A 17683-nucleotide genomic window follows, 5' to 3' on the forward strand; every position below is an offset into this window, starting at 1 on the left:
TTTTTTCTCTGGAGCGTAGGATGCTGAGTGGTGATCTTATACAGATCAAAAAATAATGAGGGGCACAGATCAGATAGATAGTCAATATCTTTTCCCAAAAGTAGGGGAGTCTAAAACCAGAGGACAAAGGTTCAAAGTGAGAGGGGAGAGATAAAGTGTCCAGAGGGGCAATGTTTTCACACAGAGGGTGGTGAGTGTCTGGAACAAGCTGTCAGAGGTAGTAGTAGAAGCGGGTACAATGTTGCCTTTTAAACAGCACTTAGAAAATCGCATGGGTAAGATGGGTATGGAGGGATATGGGCCAAGTGCAGGCAATTGGGATTATTTTAGGGGTTTAAAAAAATGGGCAGCATGGACAAGTTGGGCTGAAGGGCCTGTTTCTATGCTGTAAACCTCTATGACTCTATGACCTGCTGGAATTCACTCTTAAGTTTGTACTCTCCATCCCTTCCTGTGGCCCTTCCCTGACTCCACAACAATAACTTTAGAAACCTAATGCTGAGACAATGGAAGCATTGCCACACTGAAAGTAAATTTGGCAATGCTTCCATTGTTAACTGGGGTTTTGTGAATGTGTGTTATAGTTGGGTGCTGAGCAGGAGAAGGGATATTTTAGCTGGGTAGTGTGGATGGGGACACTGCCGAGTTAACAGCCTAGGCGTGCCGGCTCTAGTATGAACTAGAGCTTCTCTGGAAGATTGTGTAGCAGTTATCTAAAGACAAATTAAAATGACAGGACACGCTCTCACCTTTCACAAAGTGTATCTTCCTGACCACAGCGGGAAGACTCCTGTTGAGACCCAGGATCCGGTCCAGGTGGAAAGCAAAAACCTCACTGATATCCACCGCTCTCTTTATCAGCCCACAAGACTGCCGGCAGTCCGGAGCTTGGCTCAGATTCCGGGGGGAGGCTTTAGCCTCACTCGGTTCCCGGGAGTGTTGGTCGCTTCTAATACCTTCAAATAAAAGCAGGGAGCGGCGGCCAGGCTGGGCCAGCTTGTGGATGCGGGAGATGCTGGAATGGGCTAAGAAACGCATGGCAGCGATGTCCTGCTGGCTGAACCAGAACGGGGCAGTCTGGCTGTAAATCCTGATGTTACTATCAGCTGCAATGCTGGAGTTCCACTCTGTTGCACTTTGAGAACTTTTCCAGCTGCCCTTCCCTCCCCTGGAGAGGGTTAATACCCCAGTGCTGTCAGGAACCCTCTGCTCAGCCTGCCAGTCCAACATTAGCACAGGAGCCGCCTCACTATACTGACTGTCCGCATCGGTCTCCGGCAGGGACCGCTTGGCAGAGCGTTTCTTGCGGATTTTCGGCCTCACGGTCCCCCTGATGTTGACCGGCTTTCTCCTTTTGGACCTAATGGTGATGTACACCACATTGGGATTGAAGGTTGATTGATACTGCTGAGGTTCCCCCGCTGGGAGGCTGCCGGGCAGCACCTTGACAGGTTGACCCTTGTCCCCATATTCATCAGGCCGGTCCCGGGATAAGACATCTCCCTGCATCACCACAAAGGAGGCATAGACCAAACAGGCTATAGCGATCAGCAAGTTCCTCTTGGTCCTGGGGCGTCTCCCACTCACCATCCAGGCACAAAGGGCAACCATGAAGAAGCGAAGTTTGCCAGGTCTTGGACAAGTCATCCTTGCGGTGATCCAACATGATGGGCTGGGGTGAAGGTGGCAGCTGAGGTATCCCAGGGTCGGAGAGGGAGCATCTCACTCCCAAATGTCCTCAGATCCCCCCTGCACCTGGTGGGCTGTGCAGGCAGACTTGGAAATAGGGACAAAATCAGGGCTCCGAGTCTCTCCCTGACTGCGGTCAGCCAGTTGAAGAGAATGAATGGAGACAACTCTACTAACTGGTCTCATATAGTAATGTGTGTATGTAATAGGGAGACATACACTGGAGCAAGGCAGCAACTACACAGTGCTGAGATATTTTTATTAACAGTAAAGGGCGGGGGGCTGACTAAAGCTCATAATTTTCATTTTCACATATCAATTTGTATTTTAGATTATAGTAATTTGTGGGGCATTCATTCTGAGCTAAACATGTAGCAGAGAATTGTGCATCTTTCGAATTTTACGCATTCCTCCCAGACTGGGAAGAGCGGTTTTATTTTTCAAATTCGCTTTTCTGCTTTATTATTTCGCTGCGAAGGTCATATGAATTCGAAGCGTTAAGTCCGTTTCTTTCTCGACAAGTGCTGCCAGACCTGCTGAGTTTATCCAACATTTTCACTGTCTAGTTGCTTTTCTGGAGACTGTTGGTCCACATCTGAGCCACAGATCATTTCAACATTGATTGTGATCTTTTAAACAATACCGTGAGTGATTTCCTCTCTCACTGCGAAAATTCAATCTGTAAACACAAAACAGCACCCTTTCTGATCAGTTCAACAGTCAATCTCACTGAGATTAAATGATACATTTAATTAACAGGTTTTAACAGCCACGAGTGGATACTGATGGACGATGAGACTAATATTGTTTAGTTTAGAGGAGAGAACACGGAGACAGTGGTTTTCAGGGTCGACTAAAGTACAATATCTGAGAGGATCCACCTCCAGCAACAGCCGAGTTGCAATTGTTGGGTAAATTGCCCTTTATTGCGACATTAGCTGAAATAAGAAACATGCAATCAGCGGTAAACGACAGTTAGATCATTGACTTCACGGCATGGGTTGTTGACCCTACAATAGTTAAGCAACATCACCCAGGCCACATAACATCACTGATCCTTTGAGCAATGCGGGGAATTATTTTAAAACTGGAAAATCATAATTAACAGAACGGATCACACGTAATCCACAAACAACTGAAATAAATGATTTTTATTTAAAAGAAGAGGGATATTTGTTCCACTCCATGCATAGATCTTACTGTACGCCTATCTACAATATATTTGCAAAATAAAATTGCTAACCACTGTCCATTTCAAAAATATTTGTATTCTAGACAGGGACAAAAACAAATTAACCAAAAACAGTTTTAGATATTTGGAAAGTCATAAATGAATATAACTATATCGGTTCTTTATCTTAACTTAAAGCAAAAGTTTGCGAGTTTTTTTTATATTGCCACGATCAAATCTGTCCGTATAAACGTAGAATGCACACACAACATTCCGTTAAACTTCCTTAAAGTGGTTTATAATTCCACAGGCATTATACTTTTCAGTGCATACATTTGCATTCTGGCAAATTGACTTTTCAATATTTCTTAATGCATACCAGATATCTCTGGTGCCGGGTTGTATCACCTTTCCTCCCTATCCAATGTTAAACAGTAGGCATATCCCCCTGGTGCGGGAATTTAGAACTAGGGGCACCGTTTAAAACGAAGGGTCTTGCATTTAGGAGGAAGAAGAAGAATTTTGCTCTTACAGGGTCGTTAATCCTTGGATTTATCCACCTCAGAGAGCAGTGGGAGGTGGATCATTGAGGACATTCAAGCCTGAGTTCGATTTTTGATCTACAAGAGTGTCAAGGGTCGTGGGGGAGCAGTGTGGGGTTAAGGCCACAATCAAAACAGTCTTGATCTTATTGGATGACAGAGAAGGCTGGAGAGATGGCTCGGCCTGCCTTCCGATCAGTTTAAAGCAAATACTTCAAACCTATTAATATTTTGCATATTATAATTTTCTCTACCATGTGTAGAATAGGCCAATCTATTTGACATATGTTCTTAATTCTTTTTTCAAATATTGTAGAAAAGCAAGCAAATGCACGTTGACAAGTTCATAGAGACCGTATTTTTTTTTGGAATAAATACTTCTATGCCGTGAAGTTAGATGAACATAACCAAGAGAGATTTCAAAATGCCATCTGTATTTAAATCTTTTTTTAGGGTGATTCCTGAGCTAATTACCATTTCTTCGTACTTCTGGAATAGTTTAAAGACACCTGACAATAATTCTTCTAATCCAGCCACCATTGACAGAACTAAAATTATCGGGGCAATTTACTCAGTATTACACCAGACTTATTCGACCATAAATTGGGATAGGAGACCATTAAAAAGCCAGCGATAGCATTGCTTTAAAATATACTAAAATAATCAGAGGTAAATGATGCTTATTATTTTTTAATTTGATGGACAGAATGCAATTCCGATGGCAGAGGAGTTTTTTTTCTCTGTTTCCCCCAACCAATTCTTTCAGTTTCTCACCATGACTATGCAATCACGGACAGCATTCTCTAACACCAGCCTATTTTACTCTGTATCAGGACAATAAGCTTGGTTATTTTCCTGCCGGCGTTTAACATGTCTCTTCTGCCTCCGCGGAGGGTAGAGGATAATAACAGAAAGCAGCTTTAGCTGGTAGTGATGGAGACTCTGTACCCAGTAGCACAATGTGCATCTAATCAGCCAAACAACAATTCACATAGGCGCCTACGGCATTGACAAGGTCGTCTCAAGGTTGAGCCCGCAGTGAAGTTTGGATTTATATAATCTAATATCTATACCTAATAAAATAAGAAACGCACGGGTGAATTAAATTTGTAGTAAATATTAAAAATAAATAACATTTAAGACACAAATTTAAAAAGGCGATCCTCCCCGGCGGGGAATTGAACCCCGGTCTCCCGCGTGACAGGCGGGGATACTAACCACTATACTACCGAGGATCTGTGTAACAGCGCCACCAGAACTCTATTTATCCGATAGCCAGACAATTATGTCATCGCTTTTAGTTTTCAGAGGCACGTCACATCATGTGGCTCCATTCTGCTGCAACGTATAATTTATTGAACGGAGCCCATGTTTTCTGAAGTCGCTTTATATAAAAATATGCAGGTTAATTTATCAAACTCTCCAGAAAGCCCAGCGCAGGTAGAACTCATCAACATTTTTGATTTGATCGATTTATTATTGTCACATGTATTAGTATACCGTGAAAAGTATTGTTTCTTGTGCACTATACAGAGACAAAGCATACACTACATCGAGGAGGAAAGGAGAGGGTGCAGATTGTTGTATTACAGTCACAGTCAGGGTGTAGAGAAAGATCAACTTAATGTGAGATAAGCCCATCCAAAAGACTGATGGCAGCAGGGAAGAAGCTGTTTTTGAATCACTTAATGAAAGAAAGTGGAAGAGTAGGTCGGGGGCAGGGGGTGGGTGGCGGGTGTGGGATCCTTAATTATGCTGGCTACTTTGCCCAGGCAGCAGGAAGTGTTGACAGAGTCAATGGATAGGAGGCTGGTTTGCGTGTTGGAGAAGTTTGCACCAATTGGGCAGTGCTGTATTCTGTCAGGATGGAATAACATAGGAACAGGTCCCTCCATATTCCAGCATTAAGATAGATCTCACCTCATTAATGCCCCCTTGCTTAACATCAATTTCAGTTTTTAAATATTTTAAACAGTTTAGCCTCAACAATGTTTCGTGGTGAACAGATTTCCACTCCCCCTTCCAAAAATAAATACTTCAAAATGACCCCACTAATTTTATAAGTTACTTCCCTTTTTCAGGGCTCCCTCAATGGAAGAAATAGTTTCTCTCTGTTAAATTCTTTAATTAACTTAAACCCACTTTAATTAGATCGCCATTTAATATTCAATATTCAAAGGAATACTAGCCTAAGCAAGCCCATAATAAATCTTTTAGTCTAAGAATCATTCTGGAAAATTTGCTTCGCATCACTTCCAAGGTCAATATGTCTTTCCTGAAGTATGCTGCATAGAATTAAACACAGTATACAGAAGACAATGGAATGAATGCAGGAGCTTGCTGTATTTTCAGGTACTAATATTGAAGTAAAAGTGAGACCTTGCCAGAGGGAATCCCGAAATTAGAAGATACAAGATGGTTACCTGGTACAAAATAAATTCTGTGGAAAGACATTAAAATGTGCTGACTTAGGCATAACCATTGCACAATGAACTAAATCCTGTTATTGTCTAATTACTATGGAACAGACAAAAAACTAGACCTTGAGGTTCAGATGATCAACTGAGCTTAAGATAAAGCGGGACCAAAACTTAAGTTTTGTTAATGAGGTCCGTCATTGCTAGGGGGGCATAATTGGCTAATGATGTGATAACTGCTAATGTTAATGATGTGATAACTACTAATGTCTGTACATATCGACTCTTTGAAATGTATAAAAGAAGCTCAGCTGCCATTTTTAAAACTGAGAAGGTGATGCGAGCACTGCGGAGTGTCATATGCTTCTCCCAAAGCTTTGTCTAATAAACTGCATGTTGAATCTTTAAATCTGACTCCGAGTGGTGATTTCCCACAACACTAAAATAACTAAGGGATACGGGATAGTGCAGGAATATGTAGTTCAATCTTGTTGAGTGCCAGAGTAGGGTTGAAGGGCCAAAAGCCAGCTGGTTTTGCTATTTCTCACATTTAGTGCTCCAGATTTGGTCCAAGCAGAGCTCCACATAGCATAAATGAAGATAATTAGCCAAGGACTTTGCCCTGAGGAAATTCTTCAGTTATGTATTGGGGCTGAGATGACTGGCCTTAAACAACCACAACCATCTTCCTTTGTGTTATATGACTTCAACGAATGAAGAGTTTACCCTTTGATTCACATTGACTTCAATTTCAGGATGGCTCCTTTAATGCCAGACTTGGACAAACTCTGCCTTGACATTAATAATGGAGGTCTGATCAGTGGGAGAAAATTTATTTGGAACAAGGACACCAAAGATGAATGTGAAGTTGTGATTAAGTAGATTGTTAGCTGCATAAATGTTGTAGCAAATAGAGGGTCAAAGGCTAGACAAGTTAGATGAACTGGCTTGTAGTTGCTGGGATTATCTTTAAACCACTTTTTCAACAAGGGTGTAACATCAACAATTCTTCAGTCACCTGGCACATTGAAGATTATGGACAGTGCTTCTGCAATTAACATCCTCACTTCCTTCAGTATTCGCAGATGCATCACATTCTGATGGTTTATGAACATTATGTGCAGCCAACCTTTCTAATATCTTCCATTTATCAATTCTTAGATCATCTAGCATCTCAACTACCTCCTTATTCTGTATGACTTTGGAAGCACCTTAATCTGTGGTGTAGACAGATGCAATGTACTCATTTAGCACCACAGCCGTGCACAACTCTGCCTCTATGCATAGATTCGCTTTCCAACCCCTAACTGGCCCACTCTTCCTCTTACTATTTACATGCCAATGGAAAACTTTTGGATTCCTTTTTATGTTATTGGCCTGTCCTGACTCCTACACTTTATTTGCTTCTCTTGCTACTTTTTTCACTTCCACTCTGAAATCTTTATATTCATCCTGGTTTTCACTTGTAATATTTATTTGGTATATGCACCATTTTCCTCACTTTATTTTATTTATTTCATCATCTAGCGAGCTGTGGCTTCATGTGACCTATCTTGTGAGAATGCACCTCATCTGCACCTACACTATTTCCTCTTTCATAACAGCCCATTATTCCTCTACCGTTTAGTCTGCCAATCTTTGATTTGAATTTATCTGTGTCAGATCCTTTGTTCCCACTGTAAATGGTCCTCCCCCAGTTAATCATCTCCTCTCTGAGTTGCTCTTGCTCCATTTCCATACTCAAACTGAACATCATAGCATGATGACATCTTCCTAAATGTTCCCCTCCTGTGTCTTGATTCAATTAATCCACCTAATTTCCTAGAACTAGATTCTACAATGCTTCATTGTTGAGTTGGAAATGTATGATTTAAACAATTCTACTATACACACTTCAGCAACTCTTCCTCTTCTCTACCCCAGTCAAGCACGTTATTAAACTATTTCATCATTAGCATAATTAAAGTCCTTCCTTCTCTCTCATGACATATGAGGCAGATGAAGTATATACTTTCTTTTCCATGGAACTGGTCGCCAGTCTATCAGCAGAGGTGACAGCTCAAACGTTCCACTTTGCATTAAACAGCACTGACCAGGAGTCTCCACTGGCTCTTGCTGTTTGCCAGAGGTGTACAAAGAACAAAAAAAATTACAGCGCAGGAACAGGCCTTTCAGCCCTCCAAGCCTGCACCAACTGAACTAAAGCCACCTACCCTTCTAGGACCATATCCCTCTATTCCCATCCTAATCATGTATTTGTCCAGATGCCCCTTAAAACTCACTATTGTATCTGCTTCCATTACCTTCCCTGGCAGCGAGTTCCAGGCATCCACCACCCTCTGTACAAAAAACTTGCCTCGTACATCTTCTTTAAACGTTGCTCCTCGCACCTTAAACCTATGCCCCCTAGTAATTGGCTCTTCCACCCCGGGAAAAAGCTTCTGACTATCCACTCTGTCTATGCCCCTCATAATCTTGTAGACTTCTATCAGATCGCCCCTCACCCTCCATCATCCCAGTCAGAACAAACCAAGTTTCTCCAACCTCTCCTCATAGCTAATGCCCTCCATGCCGAGCAACATCCTGCTAAATCTTTTCTGTACTCTCTCCAAAGCCTCTGCATCCTTCTGGTAGTGTGGCAACCAGAATTGAACACTATATTCCAAGTGTGGCCTCGCCAACGTTCTATAAAGCTGCAACATGACTCGCCAATTTTTAAATTCAATGCACCGGCTGATGAAGGCAACATGCCGTATGCCTTCTTGACTACCTTCTCCACCTACAATGCCAATTTCGATGACGTGTATACCTGTATACCCAGATCCCTCTGCCTATCAATACTGTTAAGGGTTTTACCATTTACTGTATACTTCCTATCTGTATTAGACCTTCAAAAATACATTACCTCACATTTGTCCAGATTAAACTCCATTTGCCATCTCTCTGCCCAACTCTCCAACTGATCCATATCCTGTTGTATCATTTGATGGCCCTCATCGCTACCTACTAATCCACCAACCTTTGTGTCATCTACAAACTTACTAATCAAACCAGTTACATTTTTTCCAATTCATTTATATATATTAAGAACAGCAAAGGTCCCAGCACTGATCCCCGAGAAACATTACTTGTCACAGCCTCCATTCAGAAACACACTCTTCCACTGCTACCCTCAGTCTTCTATGTCTTCTAGCCACTTTGCCAGCTCACTTCTCATCCTATGCAAGTACACCTTCTGCATCAGTCTGCTATGAGGGTCCTTGTCAAAGGCCTTACTGAAGTCCATGTAGACAATTTCCACTACCTTACCCTCATCAATCATCTTCATCATTTCCTCAAAAAACTCGATCAAGTTTGTGAGACATGACCTCCCCTTCACAAAACCATGTTATCTCTCGCTAATATGTCCACTTATCTCCAAGTGGGAGTAAATCCTGTCTCAAAGAATCCTCTCCAATAATTTCCCTACCAATTATCGGCCTGTAATTACCTGGATTACTCTTGCTACCCTTCCTAAACAAAGGAACAACATTGGGTATTTGCCAATCCTCTGGGACCTCCTCTGTAGTCATGATGTGGAGATGCCAGCGTTGGACTGGGGAACGCCATCTACATACGCCATCTCCATACCCCAGTACCTCCCCTGAAGCCAGTGAGGATACAAAGATTTCTCTCAAGGCCCCAACAATTTCCTCCCGTGTTTCTCGCAGTATTTTGAAAGTATTTACAGATTGATAACCTGGTCTCTGGCCATCATGTCCTTTAGTGGGACTCAAAGCTGAAGCATCTGGTTCAGGGCAGGGATGCTATACTTCCCCATTGTAACTATTTTATAGTTTTTACATCTCTGTAATTTACTACTTTATTTTTCCATTTCTTTCCTACTAGCTGGTCACCTGTAGAATACACATTATTACTCCTTAATTCTAACTAAATTGATTCTGTCCTTGACCCCTCCAGCATACCCTCCAGGATAAATTTCTCCATTAGGAATACCCCCTTATCCCCTTTCTTTCCTTGACCATGTCAGAGAATCGTGGAACTGTAGAATGGTCATATCGGAAGATGGCAATTCAGCCAGCTCTTATCCAGTACCTCCCCTGATGAGAGCAAAATTAACTAGGCTGAATTTTGTTTTTGTAAATGCAATTAAAATATATCTTTCTTTACATGCAATTTTCTTCGTGTGGAAGGGGAAAAAAAAGTTGCATTGGCCGGGAATCGAACCCGGGCCTCCCGCGTGGCAGGCGAGAATTCTACCACTGAACCACCAATGCATGGGGAATATCGGCAGAAAACAGATAGAGGAGACTGAATAAGGCAGACCCCCCCGGTTTCTTCGACACTGACAGGCCAGCAGGGGGCTGGGCCCTGACATCTGCGGCGCGGCTCCCGGTGACTGACAGACTCTCCAAGTGAGTGACGGGCTGTCTGGGCCCGGGCTCCCGGTAACTGACACTCCCTCCCAGCCCGGGCTCCCGGTAACTCACACTCCCTCCCAGCCCGGGCTCCCGGTAACTCACACTCCCTCCCAGCCCGGGCTCCCGGTAACTGACACTCCCTCCCAGCCCGGGCTCCCGGTAACTGACACTCTCTCCCAGCCCGGGCTCCCGGTAACTGACACTCCTTCCCAGCCCGGGCTCCCGGTAACTGACACTCTCTCCCAGCCCGGGCTCCCGGTAACTCACACTCCCTCCCAGCCCGGGCTCCCGGTAACTGACACTCCCTCCCAGCCCGGGCTCCCGGTAACTCACACTCCCTCCCAGCCCGGGCTCCCGGTAACTGACTAACTTCCTGGGCCCAGACTCCGGTTTCTGGGGAGATTTTTCGGCCTCCTTCCTGGAGGTGGAACCATTCATCAGGTGGAGAGCTGAGCGGAGGAAAAGAGTGAGTTTCAGGGGCGGTAAAAGGGGCAAGTGAGGGAGACATGATGAGAATTATATTGGGGACTGTCTGATATTCGCTGGACACCGTGCTGGAATAATTACATTACAGCCTGCATTGTGTATCTTCCCCATCCCATTGCTCTCCCAACAGTTGCCCTTTTCTGCATTTACATATATGTTGCTGAAGTCTAATATGACTCGTATTGCCAGACAACGTCGGAACATTTCTTATTCTTAAGCTAACTGGCTAATTGTGCTTGCTGTTTTATATGTGTAAAGTGCTTTAACTGAATGCAAGGTTTAAATCTGAATAATCAAAGATTGTCGTCTGAATTGTGCTGTTTCTTCGTTGCCTTGATGATACTCGCAGAGTGCTGAATTCCTTACCAATGAAATACATTGTGCGAAGTTGGTGTATTTATTTGGTAGTTATGTAGCAAACTTGCCACGGAAAGTTAAGCCTTGTAACTTCAAGTCTTAGTACCTTTTTAATGTTGTGATAAGTATTCATTACTGACAATCAACTTCTGGCACTGAAAGTTAATTAACAAGTGTGGAGTTTCATTCTTTCTGGTATTAATTTCAGATTTAAAAAATATAATTTAACATTTTAGTTTTACTTTTTCATAACAATCTTCTTTGCCCTCTCTTTATTTCTCACTCTACCTAATTTGATATTGAATTCACCTGCTGTAATTTATACTTCCTTCTTAGTTTATGGGCTGTTAATTTCACAGTCATTCACTGTGATTGAAGGGGATACATTTTTTCCCCTTAATCAGATCTATTTTTTTAAGCTTTCAGCAACTTGCTTCACAAAAAAGCCCATAACATAATATGAAAGGACAAGCCTATTTAATGGCAAATTACTTTGAATGCCTTGTTACAACAAAATCTGTTATCATTAAAAATAAATAACTTCCTTACCTGTGCGTAAATGTGATTTTAAAAAAAATCTAAATGCATCCTATCCCACAATTGACTCGTTATCCTATTCACTCGTTATGCCTACAAATTAAACAGATTTATGTTTATAAAGGACATAATGGTTTACATCAGTTTTAAAGGTATTAATTGTAATCTTGTTGGATAATAAATACTAATCCTTTTGACCTGATGACCCATGACCTGGAATGTACCAATAGGAAGGGAGTTAAGAAAAAAGCCATGTGGCTGGCAGGCACAAAGGAGAGCTACAAGAAGAGGAAATGGAAGGTGTAGGTGGTCAGAGTAAGAAGTTTCACAACACCAGGTTAAAGTCTAACAGATTTATATGGTATCATGAGCTTTCAGAGCATTGCTCCTTCATGAGGTCACTTAGCTGATGAAGGAGCAAAGGTTATGGTGGCAAGGCAGGATCAGGCTATTGAGTTGGATGATCAGCCATGATCATAACGAATGGCAGAGCAGGCTTGGAGGGCCAAATGGCCGCCTCCTGCTCCTGTTTTCTGTGTTTCCATGTTTCCTTCATGGGATTGTTCTTGTGTGTTTCCAATCCTATTTTTCTAAATTCAGAATGACATCAGAAATTAAGAATAAGCATTGGCCATTGAGCTTGATCCAATATTCAGTTATGGTTGATCTTTACCTTCATGCCCACTTGCCTCTTTACTTCATATTCCTGATCCCTTTGCTAAAAATAAGTGACCATTGCTCAACAGACTCTGGACCACACGGAGTTAGCTGATGGTTGAGAAGCAATAACTAACCTTGGATAATCCAAAGTGTTAATTTATAGATTTCTGTCTGTTGTGACATAACAGTAGCCAATGCGGTAATTTTTTATAAAAATATATTCTTGTTACTGTTTCTCAATTTTAAGCTCGACCTTGTGGCTGAACAGCGAACGTTAAGATGGTTGATCCTTTGTGAGTCACCAGAACAAAAGAACCCACTTTGTAGTTTTGGGATTGTCATGCCTTGTTATTTCTGAGGAGTTACTAATAGGCCACCTGAGGAGTGTACAGTCCAATTTCAAAAGAAGCTACATGAAGGCCATTTGTATTTGATAAGCCAGGCCTGTCTGTGGAGTCAGAGACTTGTCCTAGCCAGAGGACAGGAAGCAAATATATATATCTACATCAACCTGGTTGCTCGATAATTTTTTTATTTTAAGAAATGGACAAGACTACCTTGACTAGCTGTGACTCATACGAGAGGAATTTCTAACATTCAGACAAATAGCAGAGATTTATCTTCAAAAAATGGTGCGAATGCATCCCTTTTCCCAGAACTGCACAAAATTGCTTTACCTTTCTAAAGAGGGCCCTGGCGACTGGGGACACAGTGTCTCCAAGGACAAAAGAGACCCTGACCCCTATTGAACATCTTAAGATTTCAGATCTGGTGGAATACATCCTTCTTCCAATACCAAGAAGATGTGAGAGGTATGTCACATCACCTCTGGCAAGCTGCTAGAAACTGTAATAGTACTGTGTGGAGCTGAACTCGGTCGATTACTGTTTGGCCTCATAAGAGAAATAGGGCTCCAGACCAGCAGCCTGTCTCTGTCTACCATTTACTATCCCTCACAGCAGAAAGAGCCCATACCCGGGTTTAAAATGGCCTGGCAATGGTGGTTCCTCAGTTGCATGCTCCAAGAGCCCTTCTCTTATATACAGTCAGTAAATTGATCAGTCACGACATGCCAGTAATCAATCATCACGTGCCAATAAAGTGATTGACTACCAGATGCCAGTAAAGTGATCAGCCACCACATGGCAGTAAATGATCAACCACAATATGCCCTATCTTGCATCTGTCGGGTTTCTGCTCTGGGCTCACAAGATGTTTTTAGTTGACACTTTACTACTGTTGTTGCCTGTTCACTAGTTACAGTCCCCCCCCTTTGTATATGTTTACACTCAAGGGATCAATCACCAAGTTTGGGCATCTCCATCTCCCAGAGTAAGCCTGAGTTTCAATCCATCATTCAGTGTTTATAATTGCACAATTAATTATCAGTACCACAGCAAATGGAATGTTCATTTAATTAATCGTTCTCTACACATGATAGCTACTTTGAATTTTAATTGCTTGTTTATGTTCCTTTTCCATCTTTTAAGCATAACTTTATAAATGGTAATAAGAACAATAGATATAACAATGATATGCAAGAGGATGTGGATCCAAGGATAAATTTCTAAATTAATACCCCCATCCTAAATGTCATCTCATCAGGTTGTTCCTTTAATTTTCTGTTTCTCTTCACAATCTTTGCCATTTCCTGTTTTTACCTGAACATTTTGTGGAACCTTTTTAATTTCTTCTCCAGTTTCCTCAATTATTTGGGCAATATATTATCTCAGTTAGATAATCCTTCTTATAGTCCCTCAATATTCCTCTTATTTCCTCTGCAATGTTAATGATGACCTTTGATCTCTTGTGAATGTCGATTGGTTCAATTATGCTTATACAAGCAGCCACTTCTGGAGAGAAATAAGATGATAGCTTTTTGATTGGACCGATTAACTTTCCGTAATGGTACGAGGTCAGTTTAGTGGTGGCACTACAGATAATCATTACCCATATATCCAACTCGAATTAGGCCTTGTACCTCCTCACTTATTTCTAAAGTACTATTTATATTGGTTTTCAATCTGTACATCACTTTCAGTTCCAGACAGATAAGAAAAGGGCAGGCAATTAATTGTCTGATTTGTTTACATTTAGTGAGGGCAGTTCCAACCACTGAACCCTTATGACTGATGGTATAGGGTTGGACGTCTTTCTGTTGATTGAACATTACTCCTCTAATAACTCTAATATTATCTACTGAGAATACCTTCATTTCTGGGCATTGAGTGATATTATTGGTAACCCTAGTACCATGCCCGAGCATTTGCATTCTTTGTGAAATCTGACTTTAGTCAGATCTCTAATATCACACATTTTACATTGGATTCACACATTTCATGTTATTCTAGCACTCTGTTTTGCCATTATGAAACAGATGCGTCTGGTTCCATGACGAAAAGCACACCATGTCTCCCAGCCCACCTGCGGGAGTATGTATCAAATCCCGGGTAAGTTGTAAAAGGCTGGGACACTCAAAGCATGTGGGTGTGTTTATTGTGTTCTTGGTTCACTAAAGGGTACCAAGGAGATACCAATTCATCACTCAACAAGCTCACTGACTAAATTGAATCGCTGAGGCTCCTGTCAGTCCCAAAATGATGAGAACAACAGACCATGCCATGTAGTATAACACATCTGAAACACAGATCAAGATAACACATGCTATTATTTTGTTTTTACAATTTGGAAACATCTGTCTTGGAGTCCATTTGCCTGATTGTTGATCCTCCTCCAGGGTTCTGTGGGGATGAATTTCACCTGAGGGGGTGCCATAGTCTCTGAAGTGATGGGATAGGCGGGTGTTGGTCTCCTTGCGACCAGGCATCCCATTGTCTAGATTCAGATACCTCTTCTGCTAAACTTCCCGGGTACACACCATCACCCATGGCTCCCTCAACATTCCCAAATGTGCATATTATCCCTCTGTGGAAAATGATAGCTGTGATTTCAACCTTTTTGTTTCTCCGCAGCATTTTGTGTGGTTCATCACTGGGTGATGATCTTGATTGCTCTGATGTAAGACCTTAATTGCCACTTTAAGATTCATTATTTTCCACAGGTTAACTGGCAAACCTCTGATTCCACCACATCTTTTGCAGTCATTGCCTGTTCCTTTTTTTTGGTAAATTCTTTCGCACTGACTTTGGAACTGAATTATGTGTATCACATTTATCTCATCTTTCTTTACTACATCTTTCACTCATTTTCTTAATTCAGCTACTCGCCTTTCAAGGGCATCTTTCCCTCCTGGAAGGTTTTATTTTCCTTTTCGGTGTCATGGAGAGACCTGAGCGAGCAAGTAATCGCCAAAGGCCTTTCAACCCTTCTTGCCAGTTGTTTCTTAGTTTTCTCCTACAACTGACTCCCAGTGGATCCTGGACTCTCTGGAGGGAGTTCAAAAAACTTTATGGACGTGGCCATTTTCCCTGTAGGTACTTCCCAAGTACCTCATACCAGGCTTCGCCAGCATGTGCCATTGCCTCGAACGTTTTTAGGGCTTCCAGTTGAACTGAGGCTTTAATGCGACCACTTCAAGCAAGTCCATCCAGGGATGCCAAAATGTCGACCAAAGTCCTGCTCAATTGGCTTAGGTAGGCAGAATAAAGATACCTGAATTTCGTACATCTCTACTTTATTCAGAAGTGCTTTATCATGATTTCTGAGACTAGTATATTGACAACTTGGATTCACTATTGAGATCTAAATATTACCTGCACTGCTGAGAGAATTGGCCAGGCTTTAGTAACATGATACAGATATCTTCTTCTCTGAACTCAGGGTCCTCCTCTGGTAATGGTGGTTCCTGGGTTGTAGATTTTTGCATGCTCTGAGAGCTCTTCTTTATACATAGTCAGCAAGGTGGTCAACTACCACATGCCCCAACCTGTCTCTGTTAGGTTTCTGCTCTGGGCACAAAAAATGTTTTTAGTTGACACCTTCCAGCTATATTTATTGTAAAGTTCTGCAGCATCTCTTATAAAAATGGATTCATCTCCATGTGCCTGTTTCATCTTGCGAAGTCAGCACCACCGTTAAAGCATATCTTACAGCATCCACTCTCAGTATGCCAACCTCTGTGAAATAGTTCCTCTTAAAATTTGATCCCAGTCTGGGCCTTACATGAACCAATATTATTCTATGTAGTTTCTGTACTGTAAAACTTTTATTCTATCCCTGCTTTTATTGTATGTGTAGGTAGGGCACATTGCAAAACTCTAACCTTTTAAGTTTGTCCCATCTTGAATTTGCTGTTGGGCTGTTAGTAGGAATTGGATGACACAAACTGAAAGGTTGAGAAATTTCCCACTACTTATTAAAAAGGAAACAAATTAAAACACCTTTCTGTTTACATACACCTTTCTATTTACGTGAGAGGAAAAATTAGTCCTGTCTGTAACAACATTGACATTATTCACAGACATAGCTGTTGCTTGTGAACAGTGATTACACTTCAAAACTATTTCTTTGCTGTAATTCACTTTGAGATGCCTGAGGTTTTGAGGGGTGCTCTGCAAATGCAAGTTTTTTTATTCCTTGTTATCTTCTTGGTTAGAGCAAATAAAGCAAAGTTAATTGTGATCTCTTTCAAGCTTTACCATATGGTGAAATGGGGCAGAGTTTGTAAGGAGCTTCCAGGAGGACTTCGTCAAACAGTATGCAGATAGTCCAACTAGGGAATGGGCCATACTGGACTTGATATTGTGGAAAGAGCCTGGCCAGGTGGTTGATGTTTCAGTAGGGAGCAGTTCGGGAACAGTGACCACAATTCAGTAAGCTTAAAGGTATGTGTAGTCCTCAAGTGAAGGTGCTAAATTGAGGAAAAGCTAATTACAACAATTTTAGGCAAGAACTGAAGAATGTAGATAGGGGACAGATGTTTGAGGGCAAATCAACATCTGGCATGTGGGAGGCTTTCAAGTGAAAGTTGATAGGGATTCAGGACTGGCACATTCCTGTAAGGATCAAAGATAAGTATGGCGGGTTTTGGGAACCTTGGATGACGGAAGATATTGTGAGCCTAGTCGAAGAGAAAAAGGAAGCATTTGTCAAAGCTAGGAGGGTGGGAACACACGAAGCAAGTGTGGAATACAAGAAAAATAGAAAGAAACTTAAGCAAGGAATAAGAACTAAAAGGGGTCATGAAAGAGCATTGGCCAGCAGGACTAAGGAAAATCCGAAGGCTTTTTAGACATATATAAAGAGCAAGAGGAGAGGGTTGGCCCACTCAAGGGCAAGGGAGGGAATCTATGTGTGGAGCCAGAGGAAATGGGTGAGATATTAAATGAGTACTTTGCGTCAGTATTCAGCAAAGAGAAGGACTTGGTGGATGATGAGACTAGGAAAGGATGTGTAGATAGTTTGATCGTGTTGCGATCAAAAAGGAGGAGGTATTGTGGTTTT

The 17683-nt window shown here is 41.9% G+C and overlaps 2 protein-coding genes and 2 non-coding genes across 6 annotated transcripts in view; 1 reads left to right on the top strand and 3 right to left on the bottom strand.

Moving 5' to 3' along the window:
- gask1b (golgi associated kinase 1B) overlaps positions 1–11697 on the bottom strand; it is a 78878-nt gene extending 67181 nt beyond the window's left edge. Inside the window, exons 1-2 of the mRNA XM_080193469.1 lie at positions 11633–11697; positions 750–2368 (exon numbers count right to left, since the gene is read on the bottom strand). Coding sequence (XP_080049595.1) covers positions 750–1647 — 898 coding nt within the window. The 5' untranslated portion in view covers positions 1648–2368; positions 11633–11697. The remainder of the gene's footprint in view (positions 1–749; positions 2369–11632) is intronic.
- On the bottom strand, positions 4566–4637 carry trnad-guc (transfer RNA aspartic acid (anticodon GUC)). Its single transcript has one exon. It is a non-coding gene; the product is annotated as a tRNA-Asp (tRNA).
- trnag-gcc (transfer RNA glycine (anticodon GCC)) lies at positions 10026–10096 on the bottom strand. The gene has a single exon. It is a non-coding gene; the product is annotated as a tRNA-Gly (tRNA).
- The window catches only part of LOC145345761 (transmembrane protein 144-like), a 113425-nt gene continuing 105944 nt past the window's right edge, over positions 10203–17683 (top strand). Inside the window, exon 1 of one of the 3 annotated variants that reach the window (XM_080193471.1) lies at positions 10203–10234. The gene's annotated coding sequence lies outside the window, so the exon portion shown is untranslated. The other 2 variants (XM_080193473.1, XM_080193470.1) reach the window with 2 other exon arrangements.

This window comes from Carcharhinus amblyrhynchos, chromosome 1, assembly GCF_965287045.1.
Source record: "Carcharhinus amblyrhynchos chromosome 1, sCarAmb.v2.hapA, whole genome shotgun sequence".
NCBI classification, from domain to species: domain Eukaryota; kingdom Metazoa; phylum Chordata; class Chondrichthyes; order Carcharhiniformes; family Carcharhinidae; genus Carcharhinus; species Carcharhinus amblyrhynchos.